Genomic DNA, 20498 nt, shown 5'->3' with positions numbered 1-20498 from the left:
GAACTGTGTGGTTTGTTTTGAAGATGTCTCCTCCCAGTGGAATCACAGAGTAACTACAGAACCAGATGCAAATAATTATGTAACTGTAAACAACACTGAAGGCTACTGGGCAGTCTTGTTGCCATGCAGATATTATTCAGTTGAATAGATTCCTCCAATTTGTTGCACTTTTTTATCAAATGGAATTTTCCATTTGATTTAGTAAAATGTGGCATCACACCATGAATATCGTTGATTTTTCAGTGAAATGGACTGCTAAGAAGGAGTATTAGTAGATAAGATCTGAGGTAGGACTTCAAATCTAGCAAGTATCATTTACTGTATTTTACTGGTGTATTATTTCTCTGTCAGTTGTGCCCTGGCTGATTTATATTCAGTGTGCTGTATCGCTTGTGCTGCTATCACTGAAAACATCTTCTGCATTGGTGCCTGTGCAGGAACCTTGGGAGGAATGGTCTCTCCAACAGCAGTATCCTCCTTGACAAGTGCCCCCCGCCTCGGCTGCCCCCTCCACCCTCACCAGCCCTGCCCAAAGACAAGCTCAACCCTCCCACACCCAGCATCTATGTGAGTATTAGCCAGAGGGTTGCAAGCTGCTTTAAGATGACTTAAAAGCATTGTTTTTAATTATTATTCAGAAATATCCACTGGCAGATAAGGTGCTGCTATGACAGGTGGTCATAGTACTGAATGATATCCTTTAACTTCCTGTTTCCTGTCTGTGGACCAGCTGGAGAACAAGAGGGATGCTTTCTTCCCCCCACTGCACCAGTTCTGCACAAACCCCTCCAACCCTGTCACTGTCATCAGAGGACTGGCTGGAGCACTCAAACTGGGTAAATGCTTTGTTTACAATATGTATTGTATGTATTTTTCCTCAGTACATTAATCACAAAGACATCAGTATTTGAATTATTTGTTTCTCTGCAGACTTGGGTCTGTTCTCCACAAAGACGTTGGTAGAGGCCAACCCAGAGCACCTGGTGGAGGTCTGGACTCAGCTCTCTCAGCCCGCTGATGAGAACTGGGATCCGACCGGCATCAAGAAAATGTGGCGCTGCGAAAGCGCCCGCGCCCACACCACCATCGCCAAATACGCCCAGTATCAGGCTGCTTCCTTCCAGGAATCCCTACGGGTCAGTTAGGCTTTATGTGTCCTCTGGATTCCAAAACTTGTTCAGGATTCAAGTTTTGTATCACTTCAGGGATATCTAAGGATGCAAAAAAAATAATCATTGGTAGCATACTGCTAGCTTAATGTATTTCTTGTTTTGTTTTAGGAGGAAAATGAGAAGAAGGCACTAAAGGAGCCCTCGGACACAGAGCCAGCGTCAGCAGAGAGGTACCTAATGTTACCTTAGTTTGACTATTTTGCCCCATTAGAAGCTCCAGACTCTGACATTTTATTTGGTCCAGTATTGTTGTTGTTTTGTGGAATGGTTTTAAAATAACATCAAAAGCCAGACAATCTCCTGTCCCAGTTTTGGCATGTAAGCTACTACCCTAGTAATTATATATCAGACACTATGTCATAATCATTGGCACCCCTCCTTATTTCTGCTACAGCCTCCATTTTTTGCAGGACTTTGTGCAAAAGGGTTTAATTAACTCTCACTAAATGTTGGGGAAAATCATTGGGAGGTAGTGACCATATTAAACATACTGTATGTGGCTAATTGTAAATTCTCTTTGCGCGTGTGTCTTCAGTGTTGCACGCAAAAGAAGGGGACCCTTAAAGCACATCAAGTTTGGAACCAACATCGATGTGTCGGACGAAAGGAAGTGAGTATGGATTCATCTCATCTGCCATGTCTGGAAACCGGCCCTATTTGTTGCCTTTAAGATGTTTTGAAACATTTCAACTTAAAAGCGCTACACTCTGATCTTATAATGAGCACTTGTCGCACCCACTCTCTACCAGGTGGAAACAGCAACTCCAGGAGCTCAGTAAACTGCCGGCCTTCGCTCGAGTCGTATCAGCCGGCAACCTGCTCAGCCACGTGGGTCACACCATCCTGGGTATGAACACAGTCCAGCTCTACATGAAGGTCCCCGGGAGCAGGATAGCAGGTTAATACACAAACACTCAAACTCACGCTTACTTTCTGGGACAAATGATTCATTATTTATTCTGTGAGTCGTGCATCCGTTTTGGTGTGTGGATTTGTGCAGTGAGGAGGTTTTGTGTACGTCTCTCCAGGTCACCAGGAGCACAACAACTTCTGTGCCGTCAACATCAACATTGGACCGGGAGACTGTGAATGGTTTGCAGTACCAGAGCCGTACTGGGGAGTGATGAGCAACTTCTGTGAAAAGTAAGATGGACTGGACAAGGGTGTTGTGTGCTGTACAGATTGTAAAGCCCCTTGAGGCAAATAAATTGACTTGACTGGACTGTTTACCCCTTCCTTTGCTCTACCCCCATACCTCTGATTCCTTGCGTCTGTCTGTTACCCTCTTCCCTCAATTCCTATATCCATCACAACTCTCTTTCCCTCCCTTACCTCCAGGAATAACATCAACTTCCTGATGGGCTCGTGGTGGCCCAACCTGGAGGACCTGTACGAGGCCGACGTGCCTGTCTATCGGTTCATCCAGCGTCCAGGAGACCTGGTGTGGCTCAACACTGGCACCGTCCACTGGGTGCAGGCCATCGGCTGGTGCAACAACATCGCCTGGAATGTAGGACCCCTCACCGGTACGCCTGGGGATATGGGTTACTGTTAACCGTACCTAAGAAGCCACATCCTGACTTGTGATTTTACCCTGCATTTCTTAGATCTTGGTTTGTCTTCGACTACTTAAGTAGAGCTGCAACGATTAGTCGATTGAAAGAAAATTAATTGTCAACTATTTTAATAATCAATTAATTGTTTCAGTCATTTTTCAAGCAAAAATGTCACATTGCTGCTTTTCTTTGTCATTTATGATAGTAAATGAAGAGTCTTCTTGGACTGTTGGTTGGACAAAAGAATCAATTTGAAGACATCACTTTGGGCTCTGTGAAATTGTGATGTGCATTTTTCACAATTTATTTGACATTTTATAGACTAAACGATTAATCGTGAAAATAATGGATAATGAAAAGAATCGTTAGTTGCAGTCCTACACTTAAGGCAACAAAAAGAACATTTGTTTATATATGTACTGCTGGAATAGGATGTAGATTTACCTAACAAAAGTCAGCCAAAATTGTCTCACAGGAATTATATCTGCTATGGTGACCTTTACTGTGATGATTGAAATGCCTTTTAGCTGATTAGTGACCTTTTTAGCTGATAGCTGAGCTGATTACAGCAGGATTTCATTTCCTGTCTACAACAGATGCATTTCAGATGCAGTTTTCAATAGTCTGTATGATGGAACGAATACGCTTCCATATTAACCTTCGCACCTGCTGTCCACATAATGGCTCGCACTACACTTACGGTTTACATCCAGAACTACCTCCCTGAAGCCTAGTTTGTGATCAGTCTTTCTTCACGATGACCTCTTTCAGTGCATATCCTGGTTTCCTGCGTTCATGTACAGTATGTTTTGCCGCTGCTTTTTCAGCCCACCAGTACAAGCTGGCTGTGGAGCGTTACGAGTGGAATAAGCTCCAGAGTGTCAAGTCCATGGTTCCCATGGTGCACCTCTCCTGGAACATGGCACGCAACATCAAAGTGTCCGACCACAAGCTGTTTGAGATGATCAAGTGAGTCACAGAAACCTTCACTTTCGACTCTCAGCAGTTTGTTTTGTATTATATGTTTTGCACAAGCTGGATTTAAAAATAAATAAATAAAAATAAAAATGTATTCTTGTCACAGGTACTGCTTGCTGCGGACGTTGAAGCAGTGCCAGTGGGTGAAGGAAGCCTTGGCGTCAGCCGGCAAGGAAACGGTGCTGAGGCCGAGGACCAGGGACGAGCCGGCCCACTACTGCACCATCTGTGAGGTCAGTAAGCACACCGGGAACATTCTAGCATCAGAGGTGTGAATTTTAACAAGATTTCACATTTCTGGGTAAGGAGCTCACACTTATTTCTAGTATAAAATAAGTGTCTCACCATGATGCTTAACCGCTCACATTCTGAGTGATGCTCTGCGCTGTACATGTTGGATTAGAACCAGATCCGATTTGTCCCCTGATTGTGTGTCTCTGCTTGTCTGAATCTAATAATTTGCGGTTCAAGATTTATACAAAATGTCTGAAAAGTCTGAGGGGAAGGTAGATGTCAGTACTTCATTTATCATTTATACTACAATTGTGTAGTTTGTCGTTTTGAGTGATTTTGGACAGCATCAAACCTGGTGATCAGTTGGTCCATTGACATTGCATTAAAGGCACACTCAGTTTTTGATTGCGCTAATTAATGGGTATGCTAATGGGTATGCTAATGGGTTTATTTGGATGCAGGGCTTTCGGCTGTTGAGAAATGTGTCCATATCCCATTAAATATTCGCTGTCATTGTGTCCTAGCAATTATTCACAGTCTGTGTAGCAACTCCAGGATTTGTCTCTAGATGACATCATCACTGCAGTTTCTGCTGTTCAGCTTCATTCAGATGCACAAATCAAAGCTTACAATATAATTGAAATGACATGGGAATTCAGACAGTCTGTGCCGCCTCTTTATATGCGTGTTGGTCTCTGTATGTATACTCCGCAGGTGGAGGTGTTCAACCTGCTGTTTGTGCGCCGGGAGCTCCTGTCCAAGAAGCAGTACGTGGTCCACTGCCAGGACTGTGCCAGGAAAGGCAGCGCCACGCTGGACGACTTTGTGGTGCTTGAACAGCACAGAATGGAGGACCTGATGCAGGTCTACGACCAGTTCACATTAGTAAGTCACCAGGCCGAGGGAGAGATGGACTCGAGGCGCTTGTTTTGTCTTTCAAACTGAAGGAAAATTCGTAGACAACTATGTGCTAATGAGTGCTGATAGTCAGCTAGTTTTCATTCCAACCAAATAAAAACTAGTGATTGACTGAGTAGTTTAGCCAATGAATCAGTTAACTGTTTGCACACCAGATTCCCTATCACTGCTTTTAAATTGCCATCCCATTTAAGACACCTCAAACAAGGAGTGCCTGGTGATGGGTGTGGTTCCTCTTGAAACCAGTACAGGCATTTTGACAAAATCAGCTTACAGCTAGAAGTTAATTGCGACCGATTATCGTGCAACAACACTTTGTAATGCAAGTTGTTTTTCATACCACATGACTGACTGATTCTTGTGTATCATCTTCCTCCCCAGGCCCCTCCTCTTCATTCATCTTCATCTTGACATTAGGTGACACCTCTTTCTTCTTCTGCTGTGGAGCCGTGAAGCCCATTTACAGGAACTTGTATTAAGATAAAAAAGAACAAACAAACATCTACATACGCGGACCATTTCTGATATTCAGGAAAGCCAAGGCCGTCTCCCCCACCCTCACCACATGGCTGGTCTCCATAACGACGGCTGGAGGCTGAGGCGTTTGAGTGTGTCTGTCTATGCAACCTGTTTGAAGTGCTGGAGCCTTGCCCTTCCAGGGGGGGGCGCCACCGAGCTCGCTAACAGGACTTCTTTCTCTCTTCTCCCTTCCCCCCTCCCAGCCCCCTCTAGTGACAATGGTTCAGCCCTGTTTTAATGGAGGACTTAATCAAAAACGGTTGGGAACAGGGGGACGAGGGGGATTCTTAATGCGTGATAAAAATGTTTTGTAGATACTTGTTAACTGTCACAACTGGCAACACCACCCGTAAAAGACTACTGACTTGACAACCTTTCCCTCTCTCCCCCTCTATTTCTTTTTCTATTCTGGTAACAGGATGAAATGTTGGCTTTGATTTATAGAATTTCCCCCAAACTCTCTTCCCTCTAAGGAGCACTAGCCTAACTGGTCTTTTTCTATGGTAGATAGTAATTTTAAAACTCTTTCGACAGCAAAATCTCCAAAAAAATTTGTAATGTGAAGAGTTTAGGTGATTTTTTTTTTTTTTTTTTTTTTTTACAGCTTTTATGTTTTATCTTTGTCTTGTTCTTTTCAAAACTGACGTTTTGTTTCTTAGGTAAAAAAAGGAAAAATTTAGGCAAAAAAAACAACTTACTAGCCAAGTCACAAAGAGAATGGGTTGCACATAGACTTATGGAATAAAGTTTAATTTGTGATTTTTTTGTTTCGTTATGTTTCTAATCTTGATGTAAATTTACACTATTTATAAATACATATTTATTGCTTGAAAATATTTGTTGATGGAATGCTGTTATTTTTTCCAGAGTACCTGCCATTAAATTTGAAGGAGTTTTGTCATTTTAACACAACTCCTCTTACATTTTCTATATATAAATAAAATTGCTTAGCAAGCATTGTACAGAAACGGACATTTAAAATTGTTTTATTGTTTGAAGAATGTTTTATGATGAGTCAATAAACACAATTGTCAAATTATCCATGCTCTTTGGTTCCTTAAAACATACAACACTCATATATATTCATTTGATATATCATTTACAGTAAATAAAAACATTTGTAGACATTGATGTGTAAGCGTATAGGCCTGAAACCCAGCAGACAATGTAGCTGTAGACTGACACACACAGAATCCTACACTGTATGCCAGGTCCAGAACTTACTCAGTATTTCAAAACGTTATTTTCATTTTTATTGAAAAAGAAAAAAAAAAAAAAGCCTGCAGCAGAGTTAATCCTAGACTGCATGGGTAGTTTGGAGGACACCAGGAATGTTCTCTTCATAGTGGGTGGGCATTCGAGACATTTCTTTGAAATTTAAAAGCTGCATGGCAGAAAAAATCCCAAGGAGAGGGTGTGAACTACACATAGAAAACAGTAGAAAATACACTAATCCTGTTAGAAAGGAATTCCAAATATGTCTGAAAATATTCTATAGAGTACATTAGAAAACTTAAAATTCAATCATACAGTAAGCCTTCGTGTCATCACGTATCCTGAATAACATGGCTGCCAGCAGAGACCCAGTAGCCAGATGTAGCTGCTGCCAGCCCCACAGGATCTACACTGACTACTGAGCAACCGCTGGGCGCCCTGTGGCTCTGCAGCTCTGATTGGAGCCAAAATGGCTGCCCAGCTGCCACACTTCAGCCAAGACGGGAAAGGAGGAAAACAACTTCATGCAGAGGCAATATGACAAACAAGCAGGTTCCCTGGGCATCAGATGTGTTGGCCACTGCTGATATGATGCAGGAGAGGATATGACTAAGAATATAGTTTGTAGTTAAACTGGGTGGAAAACCACAGAATACTATAATACAGCTCTAATACAAAAAAAAATGATAGCATTGATTCTGAAACCATCATAAATGTAAACAGAAGTAGAGGAAGAGTTTCTAACAATACAGCAGACAGAAGCCCTTTTACCACTTGCACCTTCAACTACAAATGCTCTGCCAATATGTCGGCAACATGTGTGGCAATGTGTGAAAATATTGTTTGCCTGACTCAAATTGTCCATAAAGATGCTTCAGCAGGGTGCCAGCTCTGCGGGACCTGTTAAAACACTTTTCCTGGAACATTGCCAGGTTCAGCTATCTGGGTGAGGATGTGATGATGAGACTTTCCTTTAATCTTTGCTTTTTTACTTGTCAAGTAGACATTGCTTAATTTTATCTGTCGGTCAGTGGTACTAACTTTGGTGGTTAGATAGATATATATATAGTAAACCTGGTAAATACCTGCTAAACAGTAGCATGTTAGCATTGTTGCAGTGAGCACGTTAGCATGTTGTTGTTAGCGTTTAGCTCAAAGCACTACCTAAGTACAGCCTCACAGAGCTGCTAGCATGGCTGAAGACTCCTAGTCTTGTTATCTTTTCATTTTTAGCAAAAAGATTGTTTTAACCTTTTGGATGATTACCAGCATTTTTGCTGCATCTGTTCCCTCCAGATCCATGTGGGAAGATTTACAGAAATCAATAAAAATTGACAGATTAAAAAGAGCATTTACAGTTTGAGGTGCATGTGGCAAAGAAGCTTAAACTGCCATTTCCCTCCTCATGTCCCTCTTTGCCTCTTTCAGCGTCGTACAGTCCCTGTGCTTTCACGCTGAAACCAAGATGGCCGACCGAGCCTGGCTGTTGCAGCGTCCATTTTGACTGCCACAGATGGACGCTGGGGGACTTTCCACTGCCTTTCCTGGGGTGTCCATCTGCTGTTTGAAGTCTGAAGGGAGTCCTGGAAAAGAAAGACATTGGGATGAGAATCACTTTAATCATATGAGGAGTTTGACTTTGAAACTGCACACAAGACAACAAGACGGCTGAGTTTACCCCCATGGGAAATTAAGAATCCAACATTTTATATTCAGCATTTGAATGCATTTGAAAGTAGCAATAAGAACTGAACTCTCTGGTAGTCATAAAGCAGCGCTGATATGTTCTGTGGGCCTTTCAGTAATACTAAACATTTTGACTCTCTACCCACAAACTCTTTTACATTGGCGGAGGCACACAGGAACAAAACGTGTGGGCTGAAATATTGTGATTCTAGGAAACAAGATGCTAGTTTTAGAACAGGAAGTCTTCATCAGTTAAGAAGATGAAGACTTCCTGTTGGGCTGAAACGACAAAGGCAGGAAGCTTGAGTTTTGTGATAAAGTGACAATAGTGTTACATGTTAAGAGAGAAGGGTAAGGGATGCAGGTGGCAGAAGGGAAAATATAGGGTAATTTTCTCACTTTTACTTAACATTCTATGCTACAGTATTGGCAAACCATACAGAGCTACCTACTGCCAAAACTCTGTCATCACACAAGGTGTTCAATGGGCTCAGGTCCCAAAAAGTTGGAACAGACCTTTAACTTTCCTCTCCCTATATCTTCCACCTATATCCTCTGTAAAATCTGGCAGTGATCCAGCAGAGAGGTATGTGAACTCTGCTTGGCCCAGACCACCCCCCCTCCTTAAATCCAGGCCGCCTAACAATGTCTCCTTGTGTCAAGGTGGGGGGAAAAAAAAGAGCAAGAGAGGAGGAGTTGAACCAGCAGGGTGATCAATGCCCTCCCTGCCCCCCCAATTCATCCCTCTTTCCCCCCCTCTCCTTCCTTCCTGTTCCCTCCATCTCTGCCCTGCCTGCACTGGCATTTCCGCCTTTGTGAGAAACAGACAGGTGGCCCTGACTGCTAATTTTAACCGGGCCGATTGTCTGCCTGCGTTTCCCACAGCTATGTATAGACGGCTGCAATAAACCAAGTAGGTCAGTGTGTGGGACTCACAGACACACACACACACCTACAGGCACGCACACACCAGGCCCTGACCTCTAGAAATGTCTGACTTGTCCATTCATCCACTCCCGCCTCTGTTGCAAATGATCCTACCTGATTGGCTGTCACTATCAGCCAATGGCAGAGCTTCCTGCTGCCCATTCATAAAACCCAGGGTCATTGAGAATAATGTAGTATTAAGGCCCATGCAATGAGGAGGGCTAAACTCACTTCTTATTTTGCACAAAACAATTTAACTAAATTTTTATGTTACACCTTAATATTAATTTGTAGTGAATTTATGTCACATGAATATGGATTAAAGAAAAATAATAAACTGATGCTTTTATGGGTTCATCACTGATATTTATGTGTATTGGTGGTGTAATGTTATCTTAATCTGTAGTGATATTGTTTATTGTCAGTTATTTGCCCAGCGTTGCAAATAGCAAATTCCTGTTTGTGCATTTTGATGTCTAAATTAGTGTAATGTTAAGTGAAATTCAATCCTTTACATTTAAAGTTGTAAACGTATCCTTTACACAGAGACGCAACATTCCTGTGTGTTTAATGAGTAATGACCCGAGGGCCACACTGTGATAATCTCCCCTTTTTTGTTTTGTCAGGCTATCGCTCTTTCTGCCCCTCCGTCCCTCTCTGAGGTTCGACTCAAAAGGCGCTAACACACACTCTTGTTTCTTCCCCCCGTCCTTTTATAATAACTTGATGAAAAGCGCCCATTGAATAAACAATTCTACCAATGATCAATGAATTAATCATAATTTATGGTCAACTGGCTATTCCATCTGTTCTGGCAGAATACAGTGCTATGAAGGCAAATAATCACGTAAGGTAAAGCCCCTGAAAACTTGGTTTCAAATGTTTTACGTATTTTTCTATAACATTATATATTTGTGACTTAATAAGCAAAGATTAAAGTTAAAGTTGGGAAAAACATCTGTGGGTATTTATATAATAACATTTCTGCTTCATCAGGACTGTGTGTGTGTGGTTTGATCAGATTTGATTGACAGTGAGCAAACAACCACACATAATCATCACACTTTGATTCAAATGTTGCTAAATCCTGATTTATGGTATGCGACATCGCGATTTTTCAACCGAGCCTCGCCCACGTGAGAACAACCCAGACAAAAACACAAATATAGAAATCCCTCATGTGAAATAACCCAAACTGTTCCAACTTTGGCAGAAAATTGTACATTCATGTAGGAACTCATCGCTAATAGTACGAAGTGGACAGTGAAAATGGGTTTTCAGGGCCTTAAACATCGTCAAAAATGAGTTTAAAGCTGAATTTTAATTGCACAGGGAGAAAGCGCCTCAGCAGAAAATGAAACATACTGCATTTTGTGTATGTGATGCAAAACTCTTTCTCTGCTGTTGCTATTGCTCTTTTCACCTACGTATACTATAACCAGCTGTCGAAAGGCATTCCGGGAAATGTAGGGAAACTCACAGAAATCACAGATTGATTATAAATGAATATCATATTATATAAAAGGTGTTTTTCCCCTTCAACAAAACTTTTTTGTACGTTCTTGATAATTTGGGATGAATGTCGACTGCTTTGCTGCAAGATAAAATCCATCCACTCAACAATATAAACTCTTGCTTCAGTCGAATGATGTGATGTTTGCGATGGACTATCCAAGATAACAAAAAAAAGAGGTGCTACCCATTGCTATGGAAACGGAGAGTAATTAGCACAGAGTGCTGTTCAGAGAAAAGGAGAGAGTGAGAGGGTGCATGATTTTGTATGTGTGGGATGTTGGCCTGCTTTCAAGAGATGAGCAATGAGAGGAGAAAGAAGAGGAGATGAAGTAACAGTGGCCTCCATGCAGGTTTCAGGTATTGTGACACACAGGCAGAAACAATAACTTCCTCTGTGCTGACTCAGTCTTTCACTGTTGAATTTGATTAAGAAATTAGCACTTTTGCTGGAGAAAAAGGTCTGACAGACTTCCTCAGTGCTGCTCTGCCCAGCCCCCCAAAGCCTCGCTGCATGTTTAAACAGGGACTGTAACTGGAAAGCTGGGTTCAGCTGTTGATTTGGCTCACGCTGCTACAGTCCCCCATGTACTACGGATGTGTCTGTCCATCTGTTGGTCATGTGACATTAGTTTCACTGATGGGTTTTTTGACGAAAGCTAGACACAGGACGCCTAACTAAACATCTTGCGTTTTTAATTTGATGCGTGCAAGCAGGAGTTTGGCATGGGACATAATGAAAGGAAGGATCATTCAAAGTGTAAACCAATCGGATATCAGAGAGTGAAGAGCACTGATGTTTGATGAAGGTGGCACTAAAGAGTTTCTGTTTTCCAGGATGTAAAAGTCATTACATTTTGATATAGAATGCTTCTTTTCACACATCAAACTGTCATAATTTTAATGGATGAGCTATAAAGATGAAAAACTCACTTTTATTCAGTATCACAAAAAAAAGAGTCCAAGGCAGATAAAACAAAAGGAATGATGAATTTTTGCATTTCGTGTGTTTAAAAAGCTGACCTGCTGGAGGCGCTACTATTAAAGTTAACAGTTTCAAACTGGAAAAGCCGTAGCTGCAACCTCACTGGTATAACTTTGATGAAACTGGGATTGATGATGCATTGTGTCACTGATTGGCCCTTGGTTGCATCATTCATGGAGGATGACGTGTACTTGTATAATCTTCATTTCTGAAACTTTATTTATAAAATTAACTCAGCATGATGCTGTTTCCCACATACATCCTGCTTCAAATTCATATATTTCTACTCATTTGTACAGCAGCAGCAAGCTAGCTAATGGTTGCCACTGAGCGGAAGGTTATAGGTTCAGTGCCTTTGCTCAAGGGCCCCTAAGTTGACACCTGAAAGTGAACTTCGCTCCAGGATTCGCCCCGTCATACAGCTGCTCTGTCCCCTGCATCAGTCAACAACACATCTAATCCAAAAACAATATTTAATAAGACAATGCTTAGTGCATTTACACACAGTACAGACTCTACAGACACACACTCAAAACACCCACACAGTTGGCACACAATATGCCGCCGTTCTTCAAGCATCGTACAGCTCCTCAATCACTCTCTCTTCTGCAACAGCTAATGGCAGCCAGGAGCCCACGGGCGCGTATATGCTAAGAACAATTATGTAGATGTGTTCTAAAACCACTTTGGTGATATAATCCAACAATCAGTCCATTATAGTAATTGTCATTAGCGAGTGGGCGATTACGGTTTCGACAGAGATGCTGAAGAACAGGCAGAGCTCCGCTGGTTTTATGCAAATCTGGCAAGCCCCATTTAATATGTCAGATGTAATGTTGGTGTATTTCTAAAGTTAACGCCGAGCTAGGGAGAGTGTGTATGTGTGTGTCTCAAATTTTTGGGAGAGCAATGAAAGGTCCCAGATTTACATTTTAGTTCATTCTTTTCTTGCGCGATTTGCTGTAAAAAAAAAAAAAAAGATTGAATAGTTATATGAAAAGAGTTATGTCAAAAACATGCTCTTTGTGTGTGTCAAGGATCAAAAAGGCGCGTTTTGACATATGCAGAGGACAACAATCGTGTCTCTGTAACAGGGCTTTATTTATGTCAATACGGCAGTTTTGAGAAACAGTAAATGTGGATCTTTATAGTTAGCAAGGATTGAACATTACCTCTCTAATGAACGTTTCATTTTTTGTTAGCCAGCAGTCGCCTTCTTTACAGAACTACAGTAAAGTTATAGAGCTAACCTAAATAGAGAGCAGCTGAGATGCTCAGTAAACAGAAACCCCAATTTGTCATGTTTACCATAATTTTAGCAATTGCTAATACCACTACCATTGATTTGGGCAATGTAAAAATGATTGTTCTATTAACATATTAAACTTGAAATCAGGATTTTGTCAAGAAATTAGGGGGAAGAGTGTTAGATAATATTATTTCTAAGTCAAAGGGAGGATAAAAAAAAAAAAGCCAAACATAAGGTTCAGCACCCCTCCCCACCCCAATAATTTTCATACAGTCCCTAACTTATGTGAAAAGAGATTGAAAAGGCATAACCGCAGCAGGTACATTCATTAGCATTAAATAAATAGATAGTTGCTGTGGTTTCAATAAAATATTCCTGTGTTTTTTCTTCTGTGGTATCACTTCTGATGACTTTCGTCTGGTATCTGTGTATCGTACTTGTCAGTGCTGAAGTCTACTGACCACCAGTTGTAATGCATCAGCTGGGAGCTTATAGGTGTCATGTGAGGAGGCAACATGTCAGCAGCTCCAATAATGTGGTTAACTTAAAGAGGAAGGCAAGGAATGTCTCCTAAACTCAACCCTCGTCCTCCTCCTCCTCCTCCTCCTCCTCCCCTTCAGTCATGGGTTCTCTGCTGGGTAATCGCATACCAAAAACACAAGAATTTCCCCCTCTCTCCTCTCCAGGCCGGGGCTACCCTCCCTCCCTGTATAGCGTCAAGCTGGCAGGAAGAAAACAGAAACTATGCGAGTTTTCGCATTCAAACTAAAAGCATCTTAAAAAGTAAAGAAATGAAGCACACTTAAAGGTAAAACTAGAGACAAAACTGAGAATGTCTTTAGTGGCCTGAAATAAAATAAATATAGAATCTATAAGATTACAGACCTTTGTTGCTGGCGAATTAAGACATTTATTTCTTACAACTTTTAGAAAATTACAGAAACTTTTATAAAATTATATAAAAAATAGTAACTGGAGTCCTAGTGTCATTATTCATAGCCTATATGAGAGCTGAAATACAAGCTGAAGAGATTAGTTGGTCAATTGATAGTTGATCGACAGAAAATTGATCGGATTATCGATTAACCTCATTTTTCGAGCTAAAATACCAAATATTCCCTTGTTCCAGCTTTTTAACTGAGAGGTTGTTTTTCTTTGTCATATGTAACAGTATATTGCTAATTGTTTGGTTTTGGACTGTTGATGAAGACATCAACTTGGGCTTTAAGAAATAGAAATGTTCACTAATTTTTTACATTTTATAATCTGCACATTAATCGATAATGAAAATAATAATTTGAATAAAAACTGATAGACATAATTTAGCGTACTCTCAAGTCAAAAAATCATGTCAAAATATCTCATAAAATCACTGGATTTAACAGTAAGTGACTTTGTGGCTGTGTAAACAGACTGCCAATACAATCTCAATTTTTACTGTGTAGGATAAATGGGAAAAGTATTTCTTTTGTTTGCGTCACTATTGCAAGTCTATCCGACACTTATTGTGAAATATGTAACCGGAAGTCTAACTTTTATTGCAGCTCACTTGCCGCTGGTGGCAGCGGTTCAGAGAGGGGCTTTAAAAGCGGTTCCCAAACTGCTCTTAATGTGAAAAATACAGAGAAAACGCCGGGCGCATTCCTGAGACCCAGAGACATCCATGCCCGACCGTGACAGGCAGAGCTTGCGTGTGCGTGCGTGCGTACGTGTGTGTGCGCACGTAAACCGTGCGTCTCTGCGGGGGTGGAGAAGCTTGGAGACCACACACTTTGCGCATTGCCCCCACACACACACACACACGGGACCAAGCAGCACACTTGGCCCTTAAAGTAGCAAAACATTTAAGTTGGGAAAAAGAAAAACACAACTGATTGTTCAACTACACTGTAGATGTGGCTTTGGGTTAAAAAAAACCCGTCAGTTTAGTGCGTGGAAATCCATTTTTTAAGTGGAGATTGAAATGTGCTCCCTGGAGAAGCTCCGCATGGCCAAAGCAAAGTATAACTGAGATGATGAGGTGGACTTTGGCCAAAGTGAGCGGTTAGTAACGACATTAGTGTTGAATAATAACAACAATACCGAATTGTTTTCACGTTTTTCAGTCCGAGCCCACGCCGCGTTGCGCAATCTGCATGGAGAGGCTGTGATCGGCGGAACGGTGCCGACGAACGAGAAAAAGTCTGTTAAACTTCCCTTTCTCCAACACGGGCAACGACAACAACGACACACCGAGGCTGGAGAAAGTTGTTATACCCCCCTCCCCGGGAGATAAAGTGCCGTACTTACCGTGGCTGCTTCTCCTGGCCGCATGTCCCCATGAGAGAGTTGTGTGTGTGTGTGTGTGTGTGTGTGGGTGTGTGAGCAGAAGACGCATACCGATACTAGAGGTCGGAAGCGCAGCGCGACACGTCAACGCGTGTTGCCTCCATATCATAAAGGGGATTCTTCAGCTGCTGCCTGGCTTCAGTGGTGCACAAACCGGGGGGCAGTGCAGTGTAACAAGTGAATGTGGTTAAAAGTGATGTAGAAGAGCTCACAGGCAATGTTGCATGAAATCAATATCAGTTCATTAAAGTTAAAAGATCCAATCCCTGCAGCTGATAAGCTGTTGTTCATGTCAGAACTTCCAATGAAATTTCTTTTTTTATATAACTTTCAGATACATTTGGGTGTTTTGTGATCTTTGGTCTCTGAAATAACAATAAAAACTCATAAAATCTTTTTTTTTTTTTTTACATTCATATACTTTTAAATGTTACTCTCGTTCTTAGCATGATTGTCATGGATATTAGCTGAATAGCATTTTAAGCCTCACGTAAAATACCAACATGAGTTCTGCATTTCTGATTGGTGCATATCACTTTTTGTAGTTGCACATGTGAGTTCATTTGCTCTTTTACCATAGCTGCTGCCAATCAGAAATAAGCAGCGTAAATATTCTCTATAGTCTCACCATTGTGTCAAAGTACATATGCACAAATGATTTGTTTTATGGACAAAGTCTATATCAAATAATATAGAATTTAAACAAAATCTCAGATGTGGTTCTGAATGGTGGTCTGTGAGGGTCACCTGACAGTTCAGTGCTTCACCTCCCTGGTTATGAGACTAACTGCATCACCACCGACTGCAGCTGTAATATATTCAACATTAAGTGCGACTACCCTTGTGAAAAAGAGAAATATTCTTATCATACCATAGGAGAAGCAAGAAATACCATAGAGTAGCCTACATGTCTTGTGATTGAACTTGAGATTTCTTCTGTACAGTTTAAAGGTTGTTTTAAAAATGCCTGCAGCACATGCAATATGTATAATGTCCCATATGTTGATTTATTTAGGATGAGTGGATGTGATGGAACAATGCAAAGCATCAGTCAGTCTGTCAATCCCTCCTACTACATCACATCAATCTGACATTTCATAGAAAATACTGAAACACCAATTCATGTGCACACACACACACACAAGGTGCATCTGGGAAATATCACTCGTCTTTTCCTCAGAGGCGACAACTTGAAAACACAAGCAAGTCTGTGTGTGATTTTCCCACCCTAACACCTTCTCAAACACACACACATACACTAACACATGCACACAGTCTGAATGAATCCTGCAGCGGCGGTGGCAGCAGCAGCCCCGGAGCGTGCTGCTGTTTTTAATTGAACAGATAACAGACTGAATGGTTTTGTCTGCAGTGGAGATTTGTACTCCTCCTGCTGCTGCCTTGCTGCACTGTAGAGACAAACGCCTGGCATCCCTCTCTCTGCAGTGGCTCAACATCGAAGCATGGGCAGCATGAGGCACAGACAGGCATACAAATAGGCACCCAAGCGGTATGTGCACATACATAACATGTAGAAACACAGAAACATCAAGTGCTTACCAGCAGGCTTCCTCCAGACTGTTAAAACCCAGGACAACCCCAGACGCCGTGATCTACCTCTTTATTTCTCCCCTCGCCCTCGCCTCTATCTCTTCACACACTTTGCTTATATGTTTTCTTTCTCTCTCTAGCCCCCCCTTTCTCTTCTATGTTTCTCTCTGTCTCTGCTGTATCCTACAGGACCCCAGCATCCTCCTCTCCATCCCTCTCTCTGCTCTCCACCAGTCTCTACACTGATCTTTTAAGTCGACCAACCTCCCCACTGATCAATGGACAGCCGGCAAAGCAAGCGCTGCTGCCTCCACCTCCCCCAGCTTTGTGTGTATGTGTGTTTCACTGTGAGGAGAGGAGGCTTCCAACCCACACACCACTCTCCAGAGCTCTCTCAGCCTCCACAGTGCCTCATCAGTTGACCACTCCACACCCCTACGCATCAATTGTGTGCATGTGTGTGCACACCTACACACACAAAGTAGGGCCATTAAAAGCAAAGCCCACATTTCGGTGTCACCTGAAGTAGATTTTTTGGGGGGCATGTCTTAAGAAGGGCAGCAAAGCATCCTCAGCAAAGAGCTCTGAACACCTGTGACTCATCTCGATTCTCACAGAGTAGCTGTATGGCAGTAGTTACATCCATTATATGCGTAACCAGGTGACTTAGGATTGAATAGGCAGCTACAGGCCATCCGGTAACTTTAGCATAATACAACATAACAGAAAAAGCCTACTCACTTTTAGTCATTTTTTGGGATGAAATGACACCAAAGATGAAAAAAAAATTCACACCCTCTGGAGGGGTTTTTAGAGATTAGAAATGAAACAGAGATGAGGCTTGATATAGTAATATGTTACTTCAGTTTGATCATTTAGCAGCTCAAGCTAATTTTGAATTATAAGAGAATCATAGCAACCTGCACTGCAACAGGGTTATAAATAGTGATCTAAATTCACCCTGTACTGCCTGCTGAGTGAGGCGGAGAAGCCATCAGATGAGAATAAATGCAGGCGGATTCAACGGTGGCATCAGGAGGGGTTAAATCTAATAGCAGCAAAGAAATTACCGGTTTGAGGCCCCAGAGTGCTACGTTTCTCTCAGCAAGCTAAGAGAAACAGCATTTCAGAGCTTTACAATGGTAAAGAAGGGTCAACACATTTAATATTTATTTAGTTCTTAAACCAAATGTACATTTTTGTTTAAGTTTAAAAAAAAAAACTTTGAAAAGGGGCTGGAAGCACAATTAGTCTTTCTCCCACATTGAGAAATTCTGGATCTCTGAATGCCCCGCCCACCGCTGCTGTGTGTTAGATTGACCACCACCGCTGCGTGTTAGGTTGATCACCACCGCTGTGTGTAAGGTTGACCGGTGTCGGTGAGAGCATGGATGTGGGTGAGAGACATACATCCATGGTGAGAGAGCGGTGCGCATCAAGATGGCTAGAGTTAGAGGAAATTGGAGAGATTCAGCCGTACATGTTTGAGCCTCAGTCAGTGGAAGGAAGCTCCAGGGTCCAGTTTACATCCAAAAACTGCACACTCTACCATGTTTGCTGTCAAAACTTTCAGTAAGCTAACTTAGTGCAAACCCTCGCTCTCTGTACCGACAAGTCCGCTCTGCGCTGGAGGTTTCAGGTTTCTTTGCTGGTGGCAATGCGATTTGCTTTCAAATTTGTGACGTCCCAAATCTAGCTTGCCCGGAGTTTGTTTGAATCTCAGATTTTAGGAAAGTGTACAGACATCTTCCCCTTCAGTAGAGGAATGTGAACACCTCTCTAGTGACAAACTTTGCACAGATACAAGTCAGTAAAGTGGATGGGTACTTTAATGTTTCATGCAGCTACAGAAAAAATAAGAAGTGGGTAATGAGCAGTGATTGGCACCTTGGCTGAACAGGCAAGGAAGGCTGATTGACAGGTGACAGATGGTGGGCAAAAACACAGTAATGATGGATGCTTAGCTGCCAAGATGGAAGTAAAATTAAAAGAGAAAATGAACTTTTAATTTAATTACAGTTATATCAGTATCTACCTGTGCAAAATGGCTGCAGAAAATACTTTGCAACCCACAGAATCGTGCCACTGTGGCGGTAGCAAGATGTTCATGATTCTATGGAGGCTGAATGTTGCCACAAGCATCACCTCAAAAAATCCCCTTTGTGGGGCAGTTTATTTGGTGGGTGTCTATACCAGACGTGGAACCAAATCAAGTCACAGCAAAGCGCCTTGACACTCAAATCTTAAATCACAACCCTACCTCCTACAAATTACCTTTATATACAACTAAATTGCTTTAGCAAATAATGTTTCGGAGGAAACATAATTTGTGCCTGGCAACATTTTTTCAAATCCAGTGTGACATCCTTATAGGGAGGAGGTCCTGGTGGACATTACAAAGCACAGGACTCTGACACTGTAGACTGGGGTTTGCGTCTTGCATCCCACATGCTGTTAGGTCTTGGCTATTTAAACACTTGGTTAAAGTCAGGGAAAAATCTTGATTTTGGTTAAAAACTGAAAAAGTCTCATCTCACGCTTCAAGTCAGCACTGACTTTTGCAATATTTAACCAGGACCGTGATCTTTCCCCAACCTTAAAGTTATAATCCTTTTATAATATAAATTTTTGATACTATTTATGGCTGGTATTTTTTCTGTCGCAGCCATTAAATGAATTTACACTCATTAGTTACCTCTCTATATAGTAGTTTGCATGGTCAGTGGCAGAGTCCGCCATTTCTGTGCTGGAATGAAATGGCATTCACATGCACAAGGAAACAAGCTGGTATTTCAGAACCATAAAAATGTTCGTCAGGCTTTAGTTGCTAGGAGTGGATAATGTAGGAAAACAAATGAAATGTTGATACAAAATATAATGCAGGCAATATTCCTCGTGTACATTTTTCTTACAAAATGTAGTTGCTACTGTAAAAACATCCATTTTTTAAGAGAAAAAGTAGCAAGTAAAGTCCTATACTTGGGATTTTGGGTCCTAAACAAGCGCATTTACATTTTACATTAAATGTAATGGCATTTCAATACATAAACACCTTCAGAATAAAAGTCACATGAACATAGCTCATGAATGCTTTATGACATTTGTGCTTTTTGCTTCTCCAAACATATGTATTGTATGCTAATACATGATGTCTTTATTCTGAATACAATAAAAAACTGAATGTCTGTCCTGAAAATCTGATCTGTTGCAGGTCTTTTTGATTCTCATCAAATTGAGTATAAAGTCATTCAATTTATGACTTGAATTTGACTCGAGTCCATACTACAGACTGTAAAAGCTGGCTGCTGCACACACAAAGCTCAAAAGAAAAAGATGTAATGCTGAAAGGTGATAAAAGAAAGGAAGCAGATGATAGTATTTGAGTCTATGAGGATATCAGTTTATCTTTCAGGCATTGTGGGGCATTGCATTTCTGCATAGCAACAGAAGCTCTCAGAATTGATATCTATGGCAGGCGATGCAGATTATCAGTTGTCCACTCCATGTATCAGAATCAGAAGCAAGTGATTAATTCTGATTTAATGGAACAGCTGATTAATTTCACTGTCAGAGGTAACAGTGATGTCAATTTTCTTTAACTAGAGTGCATCTGTGCTGTCATGCCAATAGGAATATTTGACCATGAGACAGACAAAGAGAGAGGTAGC

At 41.5% G+C, this 20498-nt stretch overlaps 1 protein-coding gene and 1 long non-coding RNA gene across 6 annotated transcripts in view; one reads left to right on the top strand and one right to left on the bottom strand.

The window, feature by feature from the left end:
- LOC122872347 (lysine-specific demethylase 6A-like) overlaps positions 1-6416 on the top strand; it is a 30955-nt gene extending 24539 nt beyond the window's left edge. For 4 of the 5 annotated variants that reach the window (XM_044188453.1, XM_044188454.1, XM_044188451.1 and 1 more), the window contains 12 exons: positions 438-567; positions 731-836; positions 931-1136; positions 1281-1342; positions 1708-1782; positions 1922-2070; positions 2201-2315; positions 2511-2698; positions 3556-3697; positions 3813-3939; positions 4655-4825; positions 5240-6416. In XM_044188453.1, the coding sequence (XP_044044388.1) occupies positions 438-567; positions 731-836; positions 931-1136; positions 1281-1342; positions 1708-1782; positions 1922-2070; positions 2201-2315; positions 2511-2698; positions 3556-3697; positions 3813-3939; positions 4655-4825; positions 5240-5269 (1501 nt within the window). In that variant the 3' untranslated portion in view covers positions 5270-6416. The other variant, XM_044188455.1, reaches the window with a different exon arrangement.
- LOC122872354 lies at positions 6348-16190 on the bottom strand. The gene is made up of 2 exons (XR_006377089.1): positions 15241-16190; positions 6348-8175 (listed from the first exon to the last, which is right to left on the bottom strand). It is a non-coding gene; the product is annotated as an uncharacterized LOC122872354 (long non-coding RNA).
- Between the last annotated feature and the right edge of the window lie 4308 nt (positions 16191-20498).

The sequence above is a fragment of the Siniperca chuatsi genome, linkage group LG24 (genome assembly GCF_020085105.1).
Source record: "Siniperca chuatsi isolate FFG_IHB_CAS linkage group LG24, ASM2008510v1, whole genome shotgun sequence".
NCBI lineage: Eukaryota > Metazoa > Chordata > Actinopteri > Centrarchiformes > Sinipercidae > Siniperca > Siniperca chuatsi.
This window is presented reverse-complemented; position numbering and strand designations above follow the sequence as displayed.